Raw genomic sequence first — 26,171 nt, 5'->3', positions numbered from 1 at the left:
TCTGAAAACAAAAAAATTGCAACTGAAAAAATAGGACCTGAAAAAATAACTTGTTTTTTAGTTTGAATACATTGTTGTGTTTTTTTTTTAAGTTGAGCATCAAAATCTTGAACTTTCAATTTCAGTTATTTTTTTCAAATTAACAAAACTATTGGCCCTGATTTAGCACCGTGTATGACCTGTATTGGAGAGAATGACTGCAGGGTGTGTGTTGGTTCAGATAAACTGAAACTAAACTGAACTGTAGAAGAAACTAATCAGCATACACATAAAAGATCAACATAAGGTCATCATGGGTTATGTGGGCCTTTGCTAAAGTATCTTTTATTTGCCCCTATGGATAAATATGGATAGGCATTTTATATTTTCAAACTTCTCAGGTTAGTCCAGTATAAAACATACAGCCTCTCCCCAGGTTACGATGAGGTTACGTTCCGACACACTTATTGTAAGGCGAAAATGCATTTTAATACAGTACACCTAACCTAACAAACATCACAGCCGAGCCTGTAGGTTCCTTGTTCATGTTTAGAACACTTACATTAGCCTACAGTTGGGCAAAATCATTAACACAAAACCTATTTTGTAATTAAGTGTTGAATATCTCGTGTAATTTATTGAATAATGTTCTGAAAGTGAAAAATATTTACCCATCGTAAAGTTGAAATATTGGCATTGTAACCTGGGGAGTGTCTGGATACTACTCTTAATCACTGCCTTGTAAGTATAGTACAACTGTACTGAGAAGGAAAGGATATTTCATGACAGTTTTAAAATTTGTTATCCACTGTGACATTTACTACTGTCCTTTGCCCTCAGAAATGCATTTTTACAGTGGAGTAGACACTGCTGTCTTTGCTGTGAATTGTACCCTGTATGTTAGCTGTTCTGAGTATTTGTAGCTTGAATGTCATTGTGTTCTGTGTGGAAGGAGCTCTTGTTTGGCCATTGACCTGTAGGCCCCTCACTGCTGTTCCTGTCACTAGAGGTCAACCGATCAATTGGCCAAAAAAAAAAATAAAAATCAGCTGATGTTTACGCATTTTATTTCATTCGTCATTGAGTGATTAGTCACACTACACTGGCGATATAGTGATAGCTGCATGTGGCTGCGCATGGCTGCATGACTGGTGCGCAGCCTTGCAGAGCGCTCACTTTGTCAGTGTTGCAGTGTGGTTTATCAGCACCTACAGTAGTGAACCTGTGCAACAAGGGCCCCACCCCCCCACCCCCTCCAAAAAAAAAAAAAAAAGAAATCGGCATCAACCACTGAAACACCCACATGGGTCGACCTCTGCGTGTCCCCCGTCGTGTCTCTACGGGTCAGCTGGGCTCCTTCAGCAGTGCCGTCGCGTCGCTCCCTGGCCCGTCCCGTGGCCCTGCTGGCTTTCCGTAGCCGGAGCGCCGGCCAGGCACTCAAGCCCCCTGGGACACGGCACACCTGAAATCCTCTGTTGTCTGTCTTTGTAGGTTGAATGTGGGAGTAGCTGGAAAATAAGAGCCTTTCAGAAGACGGTGGATTCTTCTGCTGGTAAGACACACTTCAGTTTGATCTTATGGGTTACACCTAGACTCCACATGATGGGACAGTGGTCTGGTTTTATTGTGAATTGGTAGTTTTGTTAAATGTGATGCATTGAAACCTTGTGTTTGAGTCTGCTGTGGTCAGTTGTTCACTTAAACTGAGTCTGGTGTGACCGGATTTTTGTTTTAGTAATAATAATAATAATAATAATAATAATAATAATAAACAAAGCCATTGGGAATCTGTCATTAATTTCACATATATTATTGATCATTTTGAAGACAAAATTCACGGAGTACTGTGTCCTCGAACTTCAGCTGATGGATGCCATCCGGCACTTTCTTCACATTGAGAGTTGGGAGGTTGCATGGAATTTTGATGAACAAGGAACTTTCTGTAACCAGCATGCGATGAGAACTTGCATCATCTCTCTGACCCTAATTTCATTATTACAAAGCCAGGCCCTCTTCGGCACATGCTGCAGACACGAAGGAATTGCAAGGAATGATGGAACCTATAGAGAAGCTTCCAAAAGACAATTAACTATTTAAAGTTGTACTGCTGTTGATCACGGAAATCATGTTTGCTAATAAATGTGAAATTGAGTTCAATGCAAATCTCTAAAGAAAATATTACACATATTTATTCAGCAGGCACGTTTGTCCAAAGTGAGTTGAAGCAGATGGTGCATCAGAAGGGCACAGCTGTCAAGGAGCTGATTTAGTTACGAGTGCAGCTAAGCTGGGCTTCCAGTCAGTAACAAGGGTGAGTCAGCAAGAGCTATGCGAGTCATTGTTAGAAGCTAACATCTGAACACCACAAGTGCTAGACAAGTGCAAGATACAGGAAGAGAGCATGCAGTGTTGCCAAGAAGCCGTGACTAAAGCAGAACAAGTCAAAACTAGAAGACAGAGCAGATCAGTGGTGGGATGAATTAGCCTGAATCTTTCCAGGGTAACTTTTATTATATTTTATTTTGGTTTTTATTTAATTGCATTTTGTCTGTATTAAACAATACAAACTGTGCTTCTCATCAAAGACAGTAAGCAGTGGTCGCTTGTGTCCTGGTAATCAGTCGCGGCCTTTGCACGTTTGTTTGGTGACGTTCATCGTCGTTTATATTGTCTTTTGCTGTTTGCCTTTGTATGCGGTTTCCTTCTCCATATCCGGACAGTGATTGGTGAAGCTGTGGTGGACAGGTTGGCATTTACAGAGTGCTTTATCCAACTCGTCCCGGGTCTGCATGGTGCCATGTGTGCTCTGCTACCAGGCTTGACTCAAGGAGGCCACTGCAGCCCCACACTGTGCACACTGCAACTCAAAAAGCAGTTTGATAATATAAAAGATATTTCACTTAAGTTCACTATCCGAATTTGGCAGTCCAGATACATTTTTGGTAGTACAGTGTAGCCTCTGGTCCAATCCCCCCACTGGTGCTTGCAGGGTAAAAAACAAAACAAAAACATCTGTAGCCCAAAAAAAATGCGCACAGAGGAGTTGAGCAGAAACATCAATTCTAATGAATGAATGCATTAATACTGTCACGAATTTCAGGTCCTTCACCCTCCCTGGACAGATGTCACAAATGCAAAGATTGGATTATGTAATCATGAGTTGCATGTTATATTTCACAACAGTTGAAAAATTTCTACAGAAACATACAAACAGACCGAGGCATCGCAGCAACAACGCCGAATGACGAGGATTTAGGAGAGAACAATACCCTTTTACTGCAGTCCTTGACAGGATTATAACAGACACCCAACGGGCACCGAACCCCAAAACAACAGCAGGAACACAAGGTTGTCAGACGCCGAGCTATAAGGTGCACAGACGGTGGGAGATTTATACACGCTAAGGACTCGCATGATTGGACAGGGTACACACAAGACACGGGCAACATACATGCCACATTGTAACATATATTTCAACTCCTGTATTAGCTTAGTCATTTCATCTTGTTTGTTTGACTCATCTGCCGGCCCCTGGAGGATGGGCTCCCCCTTTGGGTCTGGTTCCTCCCAAGGTTTCTTCCTCTTAGGGAGTTTTTCCTTGCCACCGTTGCCTTTGGCTTACTCAATGGGGGTCCTTATGAGGCAGAAATGTAAAGCGCATTGAGAGAATGTAATGTTGTGATAATGCGCTATATAAATAAAATTGAATTGAATTGAATCGGGAAAGTCTTAACCATAACTACTACAACAAGAAAAATGCAAGGGCTATTTACAATGATTTACACAGGGCTATATGGATGCACTCGCGAGGCATACAGGGATGCACAGATCTCACCGGCGCTACAATATGCTTGCCTGTTCTTACACATTATCCCATTTAAAAAAAAACCAGCACATATATATATTTTTTTTCCTGTCAGCATTTCTCCTACCACCTCACGGTACCTGCATATTCACTTAACCACAAAATTGCACAAATCTTGGGAAAGAAGTAGCATATATATGTTCAAGAGGTATATACTTTAAAAACATAGATTTTTGTTTGCCTGCAGGTTTGCAATAACAGACATTGATCTGTTAATCTGTATTGAAATGTAGGCTAAAATTAGCGGGAGAACATTTTAAACTGAAACTGAGTATGGAATAATCTTCCTGTTCAAATACTGCAGGCTAAAACCCTGGGTTCCTTTAAATCAGAGCTAGATAAGATTTTAACAACTTTGAGCTATGAGTTAAGTTCTGCCCAAACGAGCTTGATGGGCCGAATGGCCTCCTCTCATTTGTAAATTTCTTATGTTCTTATCTGAGTTCACCCTGACTGGTACACAAGAATTTAATAGGACAAACTATTTCAGAAAATGGATAGATGGTTGGATGGAATAATGTTCATCTTATTGAGATACTGTTTCTTTAAGAAGTCGAACCGCTGCATACAGTTCAGAATGTGGTTTGGTTTCACCTGCAAGGCTGAGTAGCCAATAAGCCAATTAAGGATTAACTGCTCATAGACAACTTGTAAAATACGAGTCACTGCTATTCACATAGTTTAGGTATAAGTTATTTGTGGTTTGTTCATGATAAAACACAATATACTGTGCAAATTCAAAGATTCTATTGCAAAATGCACGTTTAATATCAGCGTTCTCCACTGTGCACGCTCAGACCTGTCAGCCACACACGTGAGCCCCGTCTCTGGCTGTAACGTAGTGTTTTTCCTGCATTCCTCTGCGACATCTTTTGTGTAACATTTTCAGTCACCAGTATTATGCTGCATGCTTATTGGCTCGTTGATGCGGATGAGATTTACTCTAGGTATTGAAATTTGGTACCGAGAGACGAGGCATTTCTCAATACTCAATAGTATTATGGAATTCGATCGGTGCTATAAAAGTATCGAAGTTTGGTACGCAGCCCTAAAATAGGGTCGAGTTGAAGCACAATTAGCATCTAGACGCCAGGCCCTTTGTGACGGTTATGAAGTTAGATGCCTGGATAGATTAATAATTACAATCCACTTGTAAACTTGCATGAATTATTTATTGATAGTATCATATGAGGGTCTAAAGTAAAATGAAGAATTAATGATGAAAATATTACTGTATGTGTTCTCAATGTGTGTGTTACGGGTGTGTAGTCTAGTGTGGGGTCCAGCTCTAGTCCATTTTGAAGGATTCTTCAGCTACCAGTAGAAAATTATCTACCTCTGAAAATTACTCTGAGGTGAGGTCATGTCTATGGAATGGTGTAAGTTTACTGATTAGGCTATGCTGTGAAAATCGCCAGACCGTGTGAGGAGCTTCATGGTTGGGGGGGGGGGGGGGGGTGAGGAATGACTGTCCGTTTATGGATTGACGCAGTTGGACTTAGAACAGTGTTTCGGAGCTGCAAGCCCATGGGATAACAGAGCCTGCATCACAGCTGAGGAAGTGATGGTATTTGTCAGAAGCCCAATGTGGATGGGCGGCCTGGCAGTTTGCTCTGTGTGTGCAGGCATGCCCTCCTGTTCCTTCCTGTGAGTCTGTGAGAAGCCGCAATGGGCTGTAGTTGGGTCTCTTTGGGACTCTTGAGCTGGAATGACCAGGAGCATGCAAAGGTGTAACGTGCTCTAGGGCTGCACCATTCTGAAAAAAAAAGTGAATCGCAATTTTATTTTCGCTTGGAATTGAGATCACGATTCTCTGTAACGATTTAACTCCTTAAATTTAAAATTTATTTCACTCATTAAACTGCAAAAGGGAACACAACAAAACACGGCTGTGCCAAATATATGATTGATCCAGGACCGGCATATCAACTTCTGCCAGAAAGGAAATGCTCAATTGGCCATTCAGCTAAGGTAGCCAAAATAGCCAAACCAAAAGTGACAGTGGGGGTATTTCGGTACTTTGGGGTGGGACCTGAAGTGCTTTCTTTGTCGAACGGTTATGCAAATAGCCTGCCGCTGAACCGCTATACAACCGCTGTTTTGAAAAAAGTTGTGAACTCAGAAAACAACGATAAACAAGGTTAACATAAATAAATAAATAAAAATGATGATGGACAAATGCCCCGCGACCCAGTAGGATAAGCGGGTTGGACAATGGATGGATGGATGGATGGACAAATGAAGTGACCCAAGCTGTAACTGCGATCTGGTCGGAAGAACCAGAGATCAGGATGGCATGAAAAGAAATAAAGTATTTTGCATAATTTATTAGGACAGCACGGTATTGGAAAAGTTCGAAGTGGGTTTTTATATATATAAAAAAAAAGGAGTTCAACATAAATTTCTCAAAAACCATCTAGAGGTGATTTAAACAACAAGGATGAAAATGATTATGATTGTCTCGAAGAAGGCATGCAGTGCTCATGCGAAAGCAGCAGAGGTAAACATTACACTGATTTTTAAACTTATACTAAATAATCTTGAAAAGGAACAATAATTAAAATTGCAAAACTTGATGATTTTTTTTTTTCCTATAACAAAGTAAAAATGTAACTTCAACTTCCTGCACTATAATGTTCATATACAGAATTGAAAGTAAGAAAAAGCCTGATCTTAATCTAGCTGACTGGCGAAGTTAGAATCACAGATGCACATCATGTGATGTTGGTATTAACACTGCGCATCGGCCAGCCCCATAATATACAGTCATTTTATGAATTCAGTACAAAAAACGCTGCCTCACGCTGTGATGTCATTCAGTGCCAGTGCCAGTATTTACACCAGTGGAAAATCAACACCTTCCAGTGCTGTTACGTTTGGTGTTTTCCCGAGGAACCAAAAGTAAGGTACCTGGTGTGGTGGGAAGATTCCTCTTAAAGAGAATGCACGATTATGGGATGCTTCAAACTCGGGGGAAATGTAGTGTAAAAAAGTAGAGCTTGTTTTGATTCAGCTGATATAATACAATGCCGAAGAACAGTTGTAGTCTAGAAATTAGATGGCATAGATGTGTGAGTCGAGATCGCAGTATTTTCACGATTTCTTGTGCAGCCCTACTGTGCTCTACTGTCCACTAGCTCTACCATACTGCCAGGGGATGGCGCCGGTTTGGATTTTTTGAGTGAACTGTAATGGGGCGGTGGTGGTAAATCACATATACAAGGGAAACGAAGCAGGCAAAGGGAGCTTTGAGTCGATGCTCTTCCTGCTGTGCACCTCGGTCTCGTGTAAAGGCTGCAGATGTGGTCGCTTTCATGTTTTAACCAGGCACAAACGACCATCACCGCAGGCAGCACAGGGATGCGCAGGAAGTGGATGGCTACGGTTTAAGTTCCGGCTAAAGTACAGACTGTGGGTCGACGCTGCGCCACGCCACTCACCAATGCACAGGTTTCCATGGCTCCACTAGTTGCAAAACTAGTGTTTGTTGAAAGATTCTTGCCTCGCTCTGCCTGGCCTGGTGACCGCTGCGCCGAGCGAGCCAATCAGCACCGGACCGTACATGCGACAGGCCTCGGATTGGCCTGTATTTGTTCACATGCTGACTTTGAGGTGGCTGTCCCTGTGTGAATCCTGTCAGCACATACCCGGTACAGGCACGGTTTGTCTTCAGCGGAGTGGCGCCGAGCTGGAGGCCTCTACTTTCGGTTTGCTAAAGCTTTGCTAAAGGGTTTCAGTTTGAAATCTGAAGAACTGGGGTTGCTTCTTGCGCATGTTTATACTTCCGACTGCGCAGGGTTGTTTGGCTGTGCGGTGCACATGAAAGCTCATCAGACCAGAACAGTGCACAACAGAATTATTCAGCCTGTCTGTTTTTATACCAGACAGAAGTCAATTGTAGCCTAGAATGATGAACTATAGCTGTCATTTTAATGTAATGTATAGTGGAGATGAATGAATTGATTTTAACCAGGACTTCAAACCAGATTTTTATTCAGTCAGTTTGTTCTGAGCAGAATCGGTATTTTAACATTTGCAGTTTTGTGTTCCACCTTTAATTATCACTCCTGAACTGGTTAGAACCAAAGGAAATACCAGTGAATAACGTTCCATGTTGGGCTGTGTGACGTGACCATATGTTTCTTTCAGATGGTATAAAAATGTCTATTGATAGATATTTTACTCCATAGACTTTACCGCTAATTACAAAAATGCGTTGAATCACTAACTAGCAGCACTGTAGTCCAGACTGTCCTCAGGCTGAAATCCACCATCGCTGCACTTGGTTTACAGCTTTTGTCAATCACAGAACTGGGCGTGACCCGGCACCCGCAGTGTGCTCGAGTAACAACAACAAAGAACACAGAGGCACCCGTGAAGTGAAACTCAAATGAATTTTTATACATGTAGGCTTTTTCTGTATCCATGAATGAAGACACTGGTTATATATGGCAGGTTGTTTATTATCAAACAACGACAACAAAAAATGTTTTAGGCTACTCAATAGTCTACAACGATAGCTCAATAGCTTAAGCAAATAAGTATTAGAAATAGACAATTTAGCTGTAACCGTGATAAAAAGTTATTCTATATGGCCACTTCTGTGATGTACATGGCAACTTACCGCACAGTGAATACATCTGTAAAAAGAACAAACAGCCAGTTACAGAAACAGCCTGTGTAACGGCCTTTATGTGACCTAATCATCGTCAAAACAGATTACACTGTAAGTAAATTTGAAACACATCGTCAGCCGCATGTTTGCTCACTACAAATGAAAAATGTTGCCGCGTTGGGTTTTCTCGATGCCGTCCCATGTAAGCAGAAATGTTTAGATGGCAAAAATGAGAAATGAAAGCTTGCTAATAGGTTATGTAGGCTGCATTATTTTTGCGCAACTGGAGCTAGCTAGCTATTTCCAGGATTAGTTCTCTTTATATTGTAGAATATGTATCAAATAGTTACGTGGCATAATATTAACCTTCTGTGGTTACAAAGGCAGAGAACACGCCATGCACCGCTCACTTTCACTCCACATCACCGCCTGCCGCCGGTATATTTGCTATATGAAGACGTGAGTGACAGAGGAAGATGGTAGTCTGACAAAGTAAACCCTGTGCCAAAGTTATTGCAAGCAGAAAATATTAAAATTTGTTGTGATAACATTATTTTTTGGTTCTTTTATTTATTAACCATCCATCCATCCATCAGCATAACCTCCAATCCCAGCCGGGGTCACGGGGGGACTGGAGCCTATCCTGGGAACAACGGGTGCAGGCAGGAACCAACCCTGGGCAGCTGCCAACACACCGCAGGGCACACACACTCACACAGTCATACACACACTCACACAGTCATACACACACTCACACAGTCATACACACACTCACGCAGTCATACACACACTCACACAGTCATACACACACTCACGCAGTCATACACACACTCACGCAGTCATACACACACTCACACAGTCATACACACACTCACACAGAATGTTATTAACCAGTTACTATTATTTCAAATAAATGTTTAAGTTCCAGAACATTAAAAAATATAAAGTTTCTGGTTTTGTTTTTGTTCATTGCGAAATAATGATTGTTTCTGGTTTTCATTTTCGTTCCATGAACTGGTTCAAAATCTTGATTTTAATGGCCTCTGTAGTTCATTTACGCGGTTTAATTTGTGCCTTTCTGATTTAAAACCCTGTTGTGTCCCCCCCCCCCCCCCCCCCCCTCATGTACAGGTTGGATGGTGTTAACTTTTGGGACTCCTTCAGAATGATTTCAGGTTGTAAAAATCGCTGCGGGACAATTTATCTGTGCCTGTGGTATTTATTCTGGAAGTCAGAGCTGCTGTTGCGTAATCGCGAATCCGTTTGATAGAGGTCCAGAACCTTTCAGGCCCCCCCACCCCCCCAATTAACGCTCTGCAAGTGTGGGCAGAGATGGATGGACTTGGCCGTGAAGCAGGAAAGGCTTCACATTAACACAGGCTTTGTTTCCAAAATCTGTTTATCTTTTGAATTTAAATATCCGTAAGTTTTCCTTTGCGTAATTTAATTTTACTACCCTGTTACCAATATATATGCACCATCCATAACCGGCCTGTGTTCTGTGAAAATGAGATCTTGTTTTTTCTTACTTGGTCATAATTCTTCAGATTGTCACATCTGGTGTGTCCTCACTGGCTTTTCAACATTCAGGAGAGACAAACCTATATAGCAGGGTTCCCCAGTTATGGTGCTGGAGGGCTATACAGTTTTCAGATTTCTCTGGTCAAACACACACTATTCAGCTCACCAGCTAAGTACCTATATATAATCTGAACCTGAAATACCCATGCTGACCTGTAGGGGTCGCTCTCCTGCATATTTGCACGTTAACCCAGGCCTCCTGCTTTAGGATGAGGTGGCCTATGAAATTCACCTTCAAAGGACGTGTTTCTGGGACCCTAGTGCTGACTGCCTCGTTTCTTACGTAATCTGCTCCCCAGCATTTGTGGCAAATCACCAGGCACCTCGCTCTGTTTGACGTCTCCTGTGTATACAGAGGGATCGGCAGTCACTCAGCGTCACCCGTGCCTGTTCCAGAGCCATGTCTGCTGGCAGGGTCCTCGTCCTGGTCGACAGCATCGAAATGGAACAAGAGCGGAAGCCTCTAGAATCACCTGTCTGGCCCCCTGGATAGAGGTGTCTGACCTTTTGACCTCTGCTGAATGGTTTATTTTGTTCTCCTCCGCTTCACTGCCATGTTTGTGGTTTCCCCTCGAAATTATGAGGTTCCAACCTGTATGCGTATATCTGGTGAAAGCCTAGGAACCCGTTTTTCGGAAGCTAGCATGGCATGCTTGACTTAGCCCTGAATGGGGTTTGACACGGTAGGCTCTCCTCCTGGAACCCTGCTGGTGAGGAGCACAGGCCACTGATAATGTGGAAACTCCCTTCTGCTTCTCTCTGGCACGTGTCCAGGGTCCCAGTGAAGTTGGAGGGGCCGAGGGCTGACCCCTTCATCTGCCTCCTAAAACAAATCTCCGGTGAAACTTAAACCCCGCCTCCCCTTGCCCCCGGCATGACACAGTTACTCAACCAAGACAGTCCACACTGAGATCGCTAAGGCAGTTTTCAGTTAATGCGTAATCCACCTTGCTGGGGGGGGGGTCAGCTATGACCTCGGCGTGTTTTGGATGCACAGCTGAGTGCGTCAGTAATATGCTTTCGTAGAGAGGGGCCCGGTGAGCACTGGGAAGGCCACACGCTCCTGCTGGGAGTAGGCATGCTGCTGGTGGCTGCTGGTGGCTGCTGTCTCACCAGTGGACGATACGCAAGGCCCAGCACTGCTCATAGGCTTTCCCAGCTCTCTGCTGGGTTGCATGCACTCCTCCAAGTTCTGACTGGGTTTTCAGAGCCGGTCATGCGGGGTGGGGCGTGCTGGTATGGGGAGAATCACTGCTCGCTGCCTTATCTGGACAGTTCCCTCGATCATGTGATCATGAAAGTGCTGAGTCACAGTCCACGAGGCCCAGGGGTAAACACTGGCACTTCAATATCGTTCAAGGGGGCAATTTTTTTCCCCCCGCAAAACAATGCAAGCATTTAACCTCTGTCCCTTTGTGCTTAGATGTGACACAGGCAAATATGTGGCAAGTAAATATCACTGTGGTCACACCGGATGATCGACGTGGGCTGTCGCTGGCTAATTTTGCCTGGAACCTGCTTCTCAAACAAGCCCTCTGTGGGCATTTTGGTCGGCCGTCTCTCACGCTGTCACCACCTTTGCGTACTTGCTGGCTGGCGCGGCGTCACCTTTCAGGGCCTGAGCGTGACTCTCTGGGCTGGCCTCAGCTGAGATGGCTGCTCAGGCACGCAGAGAGCCGCCGCATGACGTAATATGGAAGCGATACAGAAACGGGGACAAAGACCAACGCTCATCGCTTTTCTTTTACGTTTCCGGGTGACCATGTAGGACCGTGTAGGCGCTCGGTGTGACGTATTTTCAGGGAGAGGAATTTCTGATTAATTTTGCACCTTTAGAATTTTCCTCCCCCCACCCAAGCCCGGGCTTCTGCGATTGCTGCCTCCACATGTAGACATAAATTCGACCCCCCCCCCCCCCCCCCCAGCTGAGGATGTCTCCCAGACTCTCAGCACGGGCCTTCCTGTTGTTGTCCTAAACGGGCCTTCCTGTTGTCTTTTACACCTTGTTTTTCTCCACTGCAGCCATCCTCTGAGCTCCAGGAACCTGTTGTGCATATTTTTGCCCCCATGGAGGCGCTAGCGGGACCCGTCAGGGACCGGGCCCTCTGTGAGGCCGATCGGCTGAGAGGGAAATCAGGACGGTGCTCAGTCGCTCCCAGCCTACTTCAGATACGCTAATCGTGTCATATAGGGCTGCCTAATGGACAATAAATGAGCAAATTACCCTCGACTGTGCCTGCATTTCCTGTTCAGGTTTAATTCCATGCTGAGAGGGAGGCCTGGCTGAACACAGGAAGCCCGTCCTCATTATTCCCGTTCCCAGTTGGTGCCCAGTCCTGCAGCAGCCTTGACCTGTGCCCCAGTCACTGGACCAAAGCCCTGGGTGGGGTGGGGGTGGCTCTGTTTAGCTTGAACAGGACAGGCTGATACTGAGGCTTGGTAGAAACGCCGGTGGGTGAGCTGTCCCTGCCAGCCCAGAGCTCGGGGGGGGGGGGGGGGGGGGTTGTATGAGGGAGGGGTGGGCTGGGCGTGGTGGGCGGTTGGCTGGCACTCCCCAAACAACATAATTGCCATCCTGGCCAGAGTAACTGCAACACAGCATGGCTCCTGGAAAGTGTATGCTGACTGGACACACCCCTGTCACGTGACCTAGAGACGGCCTCCAATCAAAAGCTGGGTTTGTTATTTCCTGGTTGTGCGTAATGTGCCCTGATTATTGCTGGCATGCGGGCAATGAAATTTAAACACTTTTTTTGGTCTTATCCAGCCCAGTCTGACTTAGTTCAGTGTTACTACATGTGTATTCAGTACATCCTTGGTACACAGGAAGTGTTACAGAGAATTTGTTGTTTTAAAAGTTGGTGCTAAATCTTTGTTGTGTAAGTTATTTTATAAATAGTTTATTTAGTGAAATAACTATTAATCTTATTATTGATATTGTCCTTGTTGGTGTGGTATTAATAATATGGTTAAGAATGATATAGTAAGAAAATAATAATACTTTTCTTCTTCTTCATACATAATCGGCTTTGCTGCTTTGTGTTGATGCCCTGCAGATCGAGGTGGTTTCCTGCATATTTTAAACAGCCGTAGATGGATAATTGAGTCACCGCATTGAATTTCCTGGCACGCAGCTCCATCTGATTGGAGAGCGTGTACCGTGTCACCCGAGAGCAATATTGCGGTGTGGCTCATATTTTGAAATCGCTTTCATCCCTGTGAGATGCTATCAGCGTGTTCTTTGCTTTGACACCTCCCCTTTCCTGCAGTGGCACATTTATGTATACAAACCTTTTTTTTTATTATTCTCTGAGCCACATCCCTCAGCCAGCAGTGTTTCTTGGTGCAGCCTATTAGCGGTGCCCCTGTCGGCTTCCCGGAGCTGAGAGCAGGGTATCGCCCCCACGCGGTCATTGCGGCCACCTGAGCCGGCCGGCTGCTACCTCAGTCCATTCCGGAGCGGTTCGCTCCAGGGCCCAGCCGCGTTACAGCTGCAGGGAGGCGGGCTGCAGTATCCCGGCAGGGTGATGATGCTCCATTGGAAATGAGACAGACGCTTCAGTGGCGCCTCTCTGGGATTCCAGCCAATCAGGGAAACTGGGGCAGGGGGTGTCCAGGCCGAGCCAGTGGCAGGGAGGTGAGCTCTGCCCATGTTCAGGGGCCCTGGGGGTATCATCAGAAGCAGCTGATTCTCCTGTATCTCTTGTCCAGCCTCATTGTAACGGAGGCTGTGCACATTAAGGAGGCCATTCCGTGCAGCCACACCCAGCTCTTCTCGTTTGCTAAAGGCACAGACTCTGCACCTTGGTTGCTTTTTAAATGCCAGGCTTTCGTAGGTTCACGGGCCAGCGAGTTGGCCAATCACATGCGTGGTGTAGGGTTTCAGCCTGGCTAAAGAATAGGCAGAGGCATCCCCCCCCCGCACAAAGCCGTGGGATCTGGCAGCCCTGACCACGCAGAGACCCTCTTGTATTTGCGGGTGCAGTGCCTGTGCTGACCCGGATCTTTCTGGCTTTCAGTCTTTGTAGCATGTGGTCTGTGCCGGACGACATGCAGCTTTATGCCCGAAGCGTAACAGGCCTCTTTCCTTCCATTTGCCGCAGTCAGGAAGCGCTCTGTGTAACATCAAACTGGGTCTGGACCGGGTAAAATTTGGTCATCGTTGCGTCGAGCCCTGGCGGTCAGTCACCCAGCTGCAGGCACTCAGTCTGGCTCACATAAGCGAGCGGCTTCACAGTCACAGTCACCCAGCACTCAGTCTGGGTCACATAAGCGAGCGGCTTCAGACCCAGCTGTCCTACTCGCCTGTCTGGCCCTCGTAGGGTTTTTTTTGACCACATAATAGCATGAAGTGACCAGAAGACAATGTCGCCTAACCCTTTTCCCTGCGAGCCATTTAGCCTGCTTCCTGCTCGCCACATCACAAACAGGAAGAGGCTCTGAGCTTCGCTGGAGATTTAGCTAAAAGGGATCCGTTGCTGGAGGCAGACTGAGCTGACTGATAGAGCTGCCCTTTGGCACCTGACTAAGAGCTTGGTTCCTGTATGTTTGTAATCATGTTGGAATGTCACTGTTATGAGGAGCACTGGGAAGGAGTAATTAAATCATAAAGTTATTGTGGCGATGCTGTGTAATTCTAACGGGGATTTCCTGATTACTGTTCTGTTGGGTCCAAATGGGCAACACAGATCCAGGACGACCCAAACAGGAAATTTAGATGATTTGGATCAGATGGAATCTTCTGCTCCTTGTCCTCCCAGCACCTGGGTCTTTTAGAGACGCCGTGTGCTCACGGTGGACTCTGACCGGACGGACGGCCTAATCGATGAGGGTGGCCGCGTGACGGCAGGACAGGTTCCGTTTGACTTCCTGGGGTTTGTTGACCTACACCAGCGTCCCCTCTGAGGCGGGCTGTGACTCACAAGCTGCTCACTCCTGCATGAAAATGTATGACCTGAGGGAGGCAGCGTGCACTCCAGAGGGGAGTTTGGGCAGGTGTAGTGTGAAGGAAGGGTGCCAGAAAGACAGGGGGTACCTGGCAGTTTCAGGGTTATGAGGGAGTGACCACAGGAATTGGAACACACTGCTGATACTGGGGTGAAATTGACAACAGTCAGCATATTATGCATGTGAACATCATTGCGCATGGATATTAAAGCTTCAAAAAATATTTATTTAATTAACAATAGTTTATGCCTTATTTCTCGATTGTAAAATCAGTTGTTTTTTCTTTAAGTCACTTGTATGTGGTTTAGCTTACATGAGGATCTAGTCACATCTGCTGTACTTTAAACTACAGCTTAAATGTTATTTCTACATGACTGGTAAATGAGCTTTCTGTTGTACTCTAGTTACTGTACAGGTGGTAACATAAACCCAGCGTTGAATGCAAAATGACTATTGTGACACCAGAGGGGCTGACAGGAGTGTTCAGAAAAGACCTCACTAGCAGTCATGGTGTCGCTGCCCTGCTGGCCGTGTGCCTAAAAGACAGCCATCACCGACACAGATGCACACAGTATTTCAAGCTACTTCCTTGTTTTTACCCATATGCATGGTTTGGGGGTTTAAAGTTCCAACACTGGTAACCAATATTTTTTTCTAATATTGCCAGTAGCAATAATACTACCTGGGGGGAGCGGGGGGGGGGGGGTCACCTGTGGTGAAACGTCTGAACTTGCCAGTGCAGATTAGTGTACTGACTTTGTCATTTTTTATTCTATGGAAAATTAAAGATTGATCTGCTGGACAGACTTAATAATGACTTATAAACTTGTCAAAGGTCAGTAATTTGGGGCGTCTTCTAAGAGGGGAATGAGCCAATGAAATTCCCCGACCTGATTGTCCAATGCAGTCATCTCCATTATTTTAGTAGTTATGTCTTTAGCTCTGGTACTGTTAACTTTGAATATTGATTAAGTTTAAATATCAATTGGCAATATCAGCCAAGATCTGCACATTAGACTAATGCTGGTATCATATATTAATTGTTACGAAATACTGATATGTTAATTTGATTCATTATGTATCTCTATGTTAATGTATGCCTCTTGACTGTTTTGCTCTGCAGTGTCTCTGTCTGGTAGGACGCTGACCTCGGGCGGTTGCATAGGGGGCAGTGAATAAATAATGACCCACAGGATCTGTTACTTTTCATCAGGCATGCGCCTGGACGCCCCTGATGCCTAGCTGACCACAGCCTTGCCTGTTTGGGTTACACTCTCTGAATGCTCCAGTTAAGCAATTTGGGGGAAAAAAAATTAAAATCCCATAAGGCGTAGAGTGACCCCCCTCGTAAAGTGCTGTCAGGTCTTAGTATTTATCTGTTTGCTTTTGCAATGTGACTAATCTCTTTCCCCCCTCCTTGTTTTTTCCCCTTTAGTGTCCAGTGTCATGAAACTTAATCCACAGCAAGCCCCGTTGTGTGTAAGTATTACGTTTCTTATTGGTTGGCCTGGGATATAGGGCATGCCACGTGAATGTAGCTGGACCCACTGTGTGAATTGGAACCTGTATGCTGCAGACTGTTTTCTGGGTGCATGCCCACATAAATATGAGGGACCTTTGAAATGTATTTTCTAATGGCTGCTGTCAAATATGATTTGATAGAAATCTTGTTTTTGCTGATGCTGTATATTTTTAGTCTGCCTTGTATCCCAGCAGGCCAGGGGTCTTGATGCTGTGCGTTGGTGTTTAACCTTGTCATGTATATTTATACAGACCATTATGCTGCACCCTGTCCAGTGATGACTTCTTATACTGCATCCCCCCTCCTCCCAAGGCCCTCACGCAGTATTGGCAGGGAGAGGGCAGTCCTGTAAAGTCATTGGCCTAACTGCAGGGTCCCTCATATCTGCATTTTTAATAGGTTGAGAGAGACCCCTTGGCAGTCATATTAGCACAGCAATGATGCTCGTGGTCCTGTGCCCTCTCTGTTGTTACCGGGCCTTACACAGCGATGATGCTCGCGGTTCTCTGCTGTTACCGGGCCTTACACATCGCTGTTACACACCTGTCACTAGGGCTGGGTGATATGACCTCAAATCAATATCGTGATTCATTGAACATTTTACCTCGATTACAATTAATGAACAATTATTTTGTTTTTGTTTTTTTTGTTTGTTATTTTGTCCTCATATTTCATTGACAAGGTTTGTACTGTAAATATGCTGGGATATTTTTTCTAATGAAAGACTATATATCTTTATCATTTTAAAATATTTGAAGGAAACACACACAGATGAAGCATTTTATGGTTATTTATTGATTATTTAAAAAAATTGAAATCAAAGCACAAATCACTTGAAATGAAAATGTCTCATGAAAAGGGTCACATTTTAGATATAATGTCAAAAGCAAATTCCCTTAAAAACTAGAAAATAAATAGTTTACATTTCATGCTAACCAAATAAATCATTTATATTGGTCACATCTCTGTGGGTGAACTTGATCACCAAAAGCGGATGATTATTATAACCGAGTTTTTTGTTTCTTCTTTATGTCTCAGGCAGAATACTATCTAATTGACATTTGTACATTTATTACATGAATATAAGGTAATAAAACGGACAGCATTACTATGTACTGAATCTTATTAACTATTTCAAAATACAGTACAGCTGTTTCAAATGCTTTTCAAATGATAGTACTGTGCAAATTAAATTACTGAACTGTGTATAATACAAATACGCTATAATACAGTACTGTATGTAAAATATAGCTTATTGTAGTTTTGCTGCTGCATCTCGTTGACTTGTTTTTGGCAGTTTATAAACTTTGATGAGTCTTTTTCCCGTCATGTTTTCTGTGCACGCAGCATTAGCCTACAGTAGCTAGCCAGAAGCAGATGGGTTACCGCAAAGTGAAGTCGGCAAGTAAAAAAAAAAAAACAAGAATTACTGTAATATTTTTTTTTCCATATGTTGTCATGTATAAAAAGACACTGACTACTTGATTACTATAAGCGAATTACGTAATCAGTATTTGTTTATTTTGATCCATATAAGCTGTTGATCACTATAACCCTGATCACTATACGTGGTTTCCACTATTTTAAATATTGCTAGTGTTGAAACTGATTGGTGGTGTTACCTTTGGTAGGTAAAACTTTTTCCCGCAGGGTTTACATTTGACCTCTTTTTGTTTCGGTTCATCTTCACTAATACCGCAATGTGTCCAAACGACAGACGCGGCATTTTTCTTTGGTACAAGCTGCTCGAGTGTTTGCGTTCACCTCCATGCTGCTTCCATGTCACAGATGGACGGGGCGGAGTCACGTGACAGCACACGTAGTAGTATGTTTTTAAAGGGACAGTACAGTACATGAACACACTGGGGAAAATATTAACAGATTTTTAATTTTTTTTTTTAAGTATTAACACGTTTAAAAAAATGAAATAACCAACATGATTACCTCAGTTAAAGGTTCTGAAAGTTGGTTTTGATTAATTTTCAATTGATTGCCCAGCCCTACCTGTCATGGGGCATGCCACATTTCCATGGCAACCTAGAAGCAGTCACCTGATCTGCTGTGAGAGCGGTTGCGGAACCATTCCTTCCCTCACGGGGTGGACTGCCCCTGTCTTGCTGTCAGTACTTTAACTGCTCAGCAGGTGTGCAAGCATGGCCTGCTGAAGCACAGAGAGCTTGGGATGGTGTTTCTCTGGAGAACCCGGAGCACTGGCTGTGGGCCATTGACTGCTCTGTTCCGGAAACTCATCGACCTCTGACCCCCGAGACGACGAATTTAGTTTCTTTGTTTTAATGTATCTGAAAGGACCAGCCAGCCGCTCCGAAATAACTTTCATGTTTCATTGATGAGTGTTATGAATAGTTTCTGGTCGTGTTCTCTCATGCTCGAGTTAGGGGATCCCCTGTGCCGTGTCATTCGTGGATTTGGATCTTCTGGGGTCTCCCTGCCGCAGGGTGTCCCCACGGTGCTAACTATGCTGGGTTTAAACTCTGTGACGCTTTTATGTTTTCTATTTGCAAATTTACCCCAAATAAATTACAGTCAAATAGAACTTGTTATCCCGTGCCAGTACAGTCTTTCAATAAGTTGGCGGTATTTCCGCAAGCTGTGCTGACAAATCATTTGCTTTTTCTCAATGTTGTCTCTGTGGAATACAAAATATTCCCACACTGCAAGGTGAATGTCTTATGGTGATCAGTTCTTGTTCACCTTTGTCCTTCTCACTCATTTTCGTTTATTTTCTCACAAACGCGCCACATGGTATATGAGTGAGTCACAGCAAGGACGAAAATGATTATGACTGTCTCTCGGAGAGCGCATGCAGAGCTCGTGCAAAAGCAGCGGCAGTAAACTTTTTTCCCCCACATATACGAGGTAATCTTGAAAAGAAACGGTCATTAAATTTGCAAAGCTTGCGAGATGTTTGGTCTGAGCCCAGCAGACTATCATGTTCCTCGGGATGTGAAAATGGCATGCGCGTAAGATGCGATGTTGATGTTAACGTCGCAGATTGTGCAGGTCTGCTGCAGACTATATATCTATGTATATCTTCTGTGTTTTAAGCTATAGACTTACTAGCATTCAGATATCAGATGTATGAATATAGGATGAGAAGGATATTATGGAAAGTGCCAAAACGTTAAGCTGCGCATTAGAAAGAACTGGGGGCTGCTGCTGGTTCCATAACAATTGGTATTAAGCAGCCTGTCCCCCTGATCCCACCCCCCAGCCCTGCTTATCTGTCCTCAGCCAGGCCCGCACCGCGTGACTGACGTTCCGCTGTTACGTCTGCAGCCTTTCACAGGAATCTCAGCCCCTTATCACCCCCCCCCCCCCCCCGGATAGCTTGTCCTCGGGTCTCACTAAAATAGTCTGCTGGATTCTCCTTGCAGCCAAGTGAAGCCTTCCAATCTGCTCCTTTACAGTCGTGTTGTGATGAAGGAGGCTTTTCCGCTTTCAGTTCCCTGTACTTACCATGTCTCCTTATTGGTTGATGTCAGAGCAGCGCCCTCCAAAGGATGGTCCTGCTTTGTTTACTTTGCTCGATTTTTTTGTTGTGGTTTGTTTGTTTCTGCCTCCTATGTGCAAATGAAAGTCAAATGTTATTCCGCAAACTGTGGGTGAGACTTGCATGGGCCTCATGGGGGTGCTGACAGCGCTGTGCTGCCCCCTGCAGGGCGATCGTGTCCTCACCATCCAGCTGTGTCATGAGGAGCTCCAGGGGGATCAGGCCCAAGCGGATTTCTACCTGCTCTTCAGTGGCTCCACCCAGAGGCACCTGACCAGCACCTGCAGGAGCGGCCCAGACACCCTGCAGGCCATCTGTCCCTGTAAGCCTCCTGTCTGCCAGCCTACCCCCTCCCCCCAGCCCTTTATTGACAGTACTGTCCCTTAGAAAGGTCACCTATCAGCAGTAAATCGTTAACCGGTGAAACGTTGTTGACCAGATCACCCCCCCCCCCCCCAAAGACTGTACTGCCCCTTGTAGCAGGGATTGCTCCTGCGATATAGGAGCTTCCCTTTGGGGGAAAGTGAGCATGGGGTGAGGGGTTGTTGTTTGTTCTGCGCCCTCTGTTATTTCAGCGTGCTTCCTATTGTTTACCCATCCGCCTCTTTACCCGAATGGAAATTTCCGGAGGCTGCCTGCCGAGATGCTGTGCAGATCAGCCAGCGGTCCCAGGGAGGCCGGCGGACGGACCGGCCCGTTCTGCACACGCTTGCCTTAGCGGTGCAGTGGCTGGACAGAGAAACAGATGACTCTTGTGGGGGACGTAGCCATCGCACTCTGTCCCCTGCCGAGGTCCCCGACGCAGGTTTCCATAAAACCCAGGGTTTGCCATAGAAAGCTCAGCCAACAGGAGTTAGCTAGCAAGCTAATCATTTACCAGCCTATAAATGATACTGAAAAGGTCACAGAGCCACACTGTGGCACTCGCCTCTGCAGTGGCCCTGAATGCCCGCATGCGCTGTGCAGGAATCATGCGTTTTATGATCATACCATCACTGGCTACGCCTCCCGCACTGGCCCTAGGCATCATCACTGCTTTCTGCAGTGCTCCGCCCTCGCTGGTCCATAAAACGCCCTCGCACTTCATCTCCTGGTGCTTTGTGACAGGAGCCAGTAGCCCAGATGGTTCTGTGCCCCGTCCCAGCCGCCCCTTTCCCAGAACCCTGCTCTCAGGACGCCCTTTTGCTGGAGGGTGCCTTCTCCTATGGCTGTCATCCCTGGAGAACCGCGCCCGAAAAGGGTGGGGCCTCATCCATTGTTTACTTGGGGGGGGGGGTTCAGCAGATGCCGCCTCCTCTTCACAAGCCCTCCCTCTGGCCCCTGAGGGCCCGCTTTGGCACTCCTTGTTCTAGCTTACTGCCCTGTAAGTAATCCACCATTGCAGTCTCACCCCTCTGAACTTTTCAGGCCCTGAGGTCCAGCTCAATCCAGCTTGTTCCTTCCCCCCCCCCACCCCACCTCCGCCCCACTGCAGTACAGATAAACCCCTCCCAATGTAAAAGCCGCCTTCTTAACAAGAGGAACTGACATCAGATTTTTTTTCCAAGTGTGTGCATTATGGAACAGCTATGTAGAGCTTGTAGCCTGCGAATGTAAAAAGAGCTGCGTGTGTGTGTGTGTGTGTGTGTGCGTGTGCATGCACACAACTCCTGCTCTGCTTCATGCTGATGCACTTGATGTTGACGTCTTATTTTGCTCGTGGTCCTTTGAGATCCATGCATGTAGGGATCCGACTCTCCCTAGGGTGACGCGCTCGGCCAGGAAAATTACTAGGCAGGAAGGCACATGCTTAGACAAGGCTAAACTCCAGCTTTGTTTACGGTGCCTGGGGTGTCATGTGACTGAGCACATGATGTAATCCAGTACAGGGCTCCTTACTTAAAATGCATCAGGAAAAAAAGTGCTACATAAAAGGGGTATTTAAAGCTCTAAGTTTATCAAATACAAAAAGAACAGAGATCCAGTAAATTTCTGGGTAACATTTTAGTAAAGATTTAGTAATAGTTAAGGAGCGAAATTTAAACTAATCATTTGATTCTATATTCGTAAATAAAAAGATTCACTTACAGTCACATTACAGAGATGCCTTTCTCCTGTCTCACACAGTATTTGCTAAAGTGCTTGTATAGGCTCAGTTATCACTAATGTCTGTGAATGCTTACGAATTCACTCTTTTATATTTCCAAGTGATTTACATGATTTACACGCCGTTTTGAAAATGCATTTCTGTTTGTTTGCGAATGAATCTCTCTATCTACTAATTAGGGGATTGTCTGCTTCTGTACAAACACCATGACGTTATCTGTTTGGACTCCTTACTGTAATTCAGTATTAACTGATTAATTCCCCCCCCCCCCCCCCCAGCTCACGATCGCTGCGAACCTGTCCAGGTGACCCTGTTCGCCTTGAGGTTGGGTCACCCTGCAGCCCTTGTGGCACAAGCCAGCTTCTCCTTCACACAGGACCTGGCTTTCAACAAGGAACAGTTCCCAGTGAACCCCGCTGGTCAGGCCGGCGGCCAGGTGGGGGCGCCGCTGCTGGCCAAGCCCCATGTTCCACTGCGGGAGCATGAATGGCTGGATGAGGGCCGGACTATAGCCTCGTGCCGCACGGACCTACCGGAAAGCTGCAGTGTGCCAGGCTGCCACCTGAACACGGGTTCTGGTAAGTAGGGGCCGCCTGTGTGGAACACCAGGGGGCGCTGCAGCTGCAAGATGGCCTGAAGTATCCACCTTAAAATGCTAAAGTCACTAAAAGATTCTGAAATCAAATAGCTTAGTTATGTTTTTGTCATCTTTATCTGCCTACAGTATAGCCTGCTGCACCAGCAGCTCTCATTTTAACAGCATGACAAATGTTGTTCACTTGTGAGTTTAATTAGTAATTAAATATTTAACAGTGGGACTCTTGCCAGAAAAGTATTTTAATGAAATGTCTGCTTCATATCACAGATAAAGTTTTGCCAGGATCTCATTTTTTTGGGCTGGGGCCTCCTCCTTTAGAGCAGGTTTCCTCACCAGGGGGGCCACTAATAATGTCGGATCCCCGGGATTAATGCACAAGCCCTTCCCCCTTGGGCGTGACAGTCAGCGGATCCGGCCAGTCGCAGGCCGCAGTCACCTTACATGTTATTTTTTGGTCCTGAATGTAACCTGTCTTGAATTCTTGAAGCTGGGGGAAGCAATTATGCTAACTGGCAAGTGGAGAGCGTTCCCACGAAAGGCTGGGCATGTGAGGGAGCAGCCTGGAGCGCATCCCAGTGGTCTCTGTCGGCGCTGCACGGCCTGCCGGCCCGAGGACACTTGTAGAACAGCACAGTCTCGCTGTTGTTTGTCTTGGCTCCACTTTAAATCCACCCCCCACCCCACCCCACCCCCTCCCAATGCACGCACTCATTTTACTCTCGCTCCCTTTGGGTCGGAACACTGTGTCCGGATGGCAGTGGCAGATATTCTTAAACAAATATTCCCACCCCACAATTTTTTTTCTTTGTTTATAGGGCATGTTATGTAAACCTTGCAGTTTTTAGACTCAAAAGTGTCTTTAGAATCTCAACGGTGCCCACTTTACGCTGTGAGCCTCTAGTAGCAGGTGTCCCAGTGGTCCGGGGGTGTTCAAAGGGCATCTTGGGGGGGGGGGGGCTTTGACCCCCACTAAAGTGCTTAACCTGCTTTCCTTTAGTTAATTTATTCCAGCTGTGCAACGTGATTTGGAACCTCCTGCTAAACGACTAAACTAACAAGACATTTGAGAGTGATATTTGGCAGGTACAGAATAAAAATATATAATAATGTCTGCTGGTTGGTAAAACTAAAGTATACATTTGTATGGTAAAGACTGTAGGTGGATGATGAAACTAGTGGACATTCTTTATTATTATTTTAGTGCTGTTGTGATGCGGTATTGGTGTAGTATCCTTGGAGATAAACCAATCACAATTGTTTATGTAATTAACAAATATGTAATAAATGAATGAGTTTTACTCACTGGAAGTAGTTTGTTCCCTGTCTGGTCCTGCATCCCCTTGTTCTTCATTCGCTACTCAGCCGCCCCTCGCTGGCCCTCCTCAGGTCTGCTCTGGTACTGACTCGGGGACGAGAGGAATCTCCTCAGAGGCTTCTGGTCTAGACTGGTAACCCAGCTCAACCTCATTAACCCCCAGTGACCAGGAGCAGCGCTAATCTGCCAGGCCCTGTTAGCAGAGCACTTGTCTGTTTAGATATAGGCACTAAAGTGATTTAAAAAGAGGGAAAAAAAGAAAGAAATCCCAGATTTCCTGTAAAGCAGTCCCACCAATGGGGTCATGAAATCACAGCAAAAATGTCAGTGGCCAGAAAGACTCATTCGCTGGAGTGATAATCACGCTTAAATCAGTCCAGTGCAGCTGAAAAGGCTGATTAAACGATATACTCTTGGAGCTAATGGTTGGCCAACACAAAGCCCTTGGGATGCTTCCGGTCCCTTGTGCTGATGCAGAAAGCAGTGTATGCACGCCCCCGTCTTCCTGCATTTCAATTCCCCCCCACAGCAGAGACAGCATGGTCCCCCGCGCTCTTTCTGGCGAGGGCTCTGAGCTGTTTTTGAGTTTCGCATCTGGGCTTAGAAACTCCCCACCTAGAGGTTTGCTTCAAATCCCCTGGTCAGTATAGTGATTTCGCCGTTGGGCTCTTGAGTAAGGGCCGTAACCTCAAATGCTCCAGGTACTGGCTGAGTCTGCTTTCAATGTCACTATAGATAAAAGTATCTACTAACTAACTGTAATCAACCCAGAGGTGAGAAGCGTAACATGGCGAGAACATGCAGCTCCACACACAAAGCAGGGGAGGGCCTCGATCCCCCACCCTGATGGTATCAGGAAGCAGAGCTGCCCCGATCTACTTCGTCAGGTTTGCAACCTCTGTCAGGTTCAATTTTGATGTCTAGACTGCTGGTGTCCAGAAAGATTCGGAGATGATGTTGTAATTAGCTGCTGATCTCTGAAATGCCAGATCGACAGACTTACCATCTAAGGAGTAACTTTAACTCAACTGAGCACTGAGCGAAAATGAGCGCGGCGTGAATCACATCGGGTGTGGGGGTGTTTTTTTTTTCGGAGGTGCCTTTCTCTGTATGTCAGTTTCAGAATCTGTACCTTCGCGTCCGTCTGCTCCCAGCGTCTGGCTGGTTGGTGCTGTTGACACAATACAGGTGGATCTGATTGCTGTATGAGGTCACTGCTTGGTGATAAGCTGGCTAAGAGCTCTTGAGGGCGTAATCTCTGGTGTTCCCTGTCGAGGCGGTGACCCTTGCCCCCACCCTGGGCCTTGCGAGCTCCTCTATACTGCGACGAAAAGGCCACCCAAATGCCCGACTCCAAGATGGGTCACTCTCCACGGTGATGATGCACTGGTGTGGGCATGGCAGCTAGCCTTGGAGTAGAGGGACCTGTGATACACAGATTGCGAAGCTGTGACTTAATCCTTTGTAGCTGTAGGCTGGTCAGAGACTAAATCAGCTCAAGGATGATGCCTTTAATCCTCCTGCCCGCGGTGTGTGTGACAGGTGCCTGGGTGAGAGACACTGGAGAGGGAGGGCCGGTCCATGCCTGGCACGCCCTGCCCCCACCATGCAGGAATGTGTGGGGATGCTTTCAGAACAGTTAGCATAATTAGCTTACTAAGGTACAAATCCTGGGGCAAAAACCTTACAGTCTGTGCTACTTTTGTTCTTTGATTTTCTGTTTCCAGGTTCTTTTTTCTTGTTTTTCCTTTTTAAAAATATGAATACGGGTATAGTGACACTTCGAAGGGTGTAGTGTGTGTCGCGGACTGAGAGATACGGAAGCTAGGTTGTCTAGTTACACCAGGTTGCATGAGGGTCCCTGTATTGGCATGGTATGCATCTGCTAGTGGCTGTTTTAAAGGACGTAGCTGTCACACGGAAGCCTGCTTCCAGTCGTACACATTTTTCTACAGATGCCATTTGACTCATTGCCCTGACGTCTTGAACAGAGGGTTTGACGAGGACATTTTGTCAAGTCAGGGTGCTAAAATGAACCTGTCCGTCAGCCTGCCTTTCTGTTTGATGTATGTTGGGATCTTGTAGTCTCTGGTCACAAAGGGTCATTTCAGAACTGCTCCATATAACAAATGAGGAACTGGGTAATAGGATT

At 45.7% G+C, this 26,171-nt stretch overlaps 1 protein-coding gene across 5 annotated transcripts in view; it reads left to right on the top strand.

The window, feature by feature from the left end:
• The window catches only part of LOC111845719 (A-kinase anchor protein 13-like), an 84,171-nt gene that overhangs the window by 6,039 nt on the left and 51,961 nt on the right, over positions 1-26,171 (top strand). For all 5 annotated transcript variants that reach the window (XM_072698400.1, XM_072698401.1, XM_072698399.1 and 2 more), the window contains exons 2-5: positions 1,471-1,531; positions 16,423-16,466; positions 20,189-20,342; positions 22,385-22,684. In XM_072698400.1, the coding sequence (XP_072554501.1) occupies positions 16,434-16,466; positions 20,189-20,342; positions 22,385-22,684 (487 nt within the window). In that variant the 5' untranslated portion in view covers positions 1,471-1,531; positions 16,423-16,433. The remainder of the gene's footprint in view (positions 1-1,470; positions 1,532-16,422; positions 16,467-20,188; positions 20,343-22,384; positions 22,685-26,171) is intronic.

This window comes from Paramormyrops kingsleyae, chromosome 13 (assembly GCF_048594095.1).
Source record: "Paramormyrops kingsleyae isolate MSU_618 chromosome 13, PKINGS_0.4, whole genome shotgun sequence".
NCBI lineage: Eukaryota > Metazoa > Chordata > Actinopteri > Osteoglossiformes > Mormyridae > Paramormyrops > Paramormyrops kingsleyae.
The sequence above is the reverse complement of the archived record's forward strand: the minus strand, read 5'-3'. Positions and strand labels throughout refer to the sequence as shown.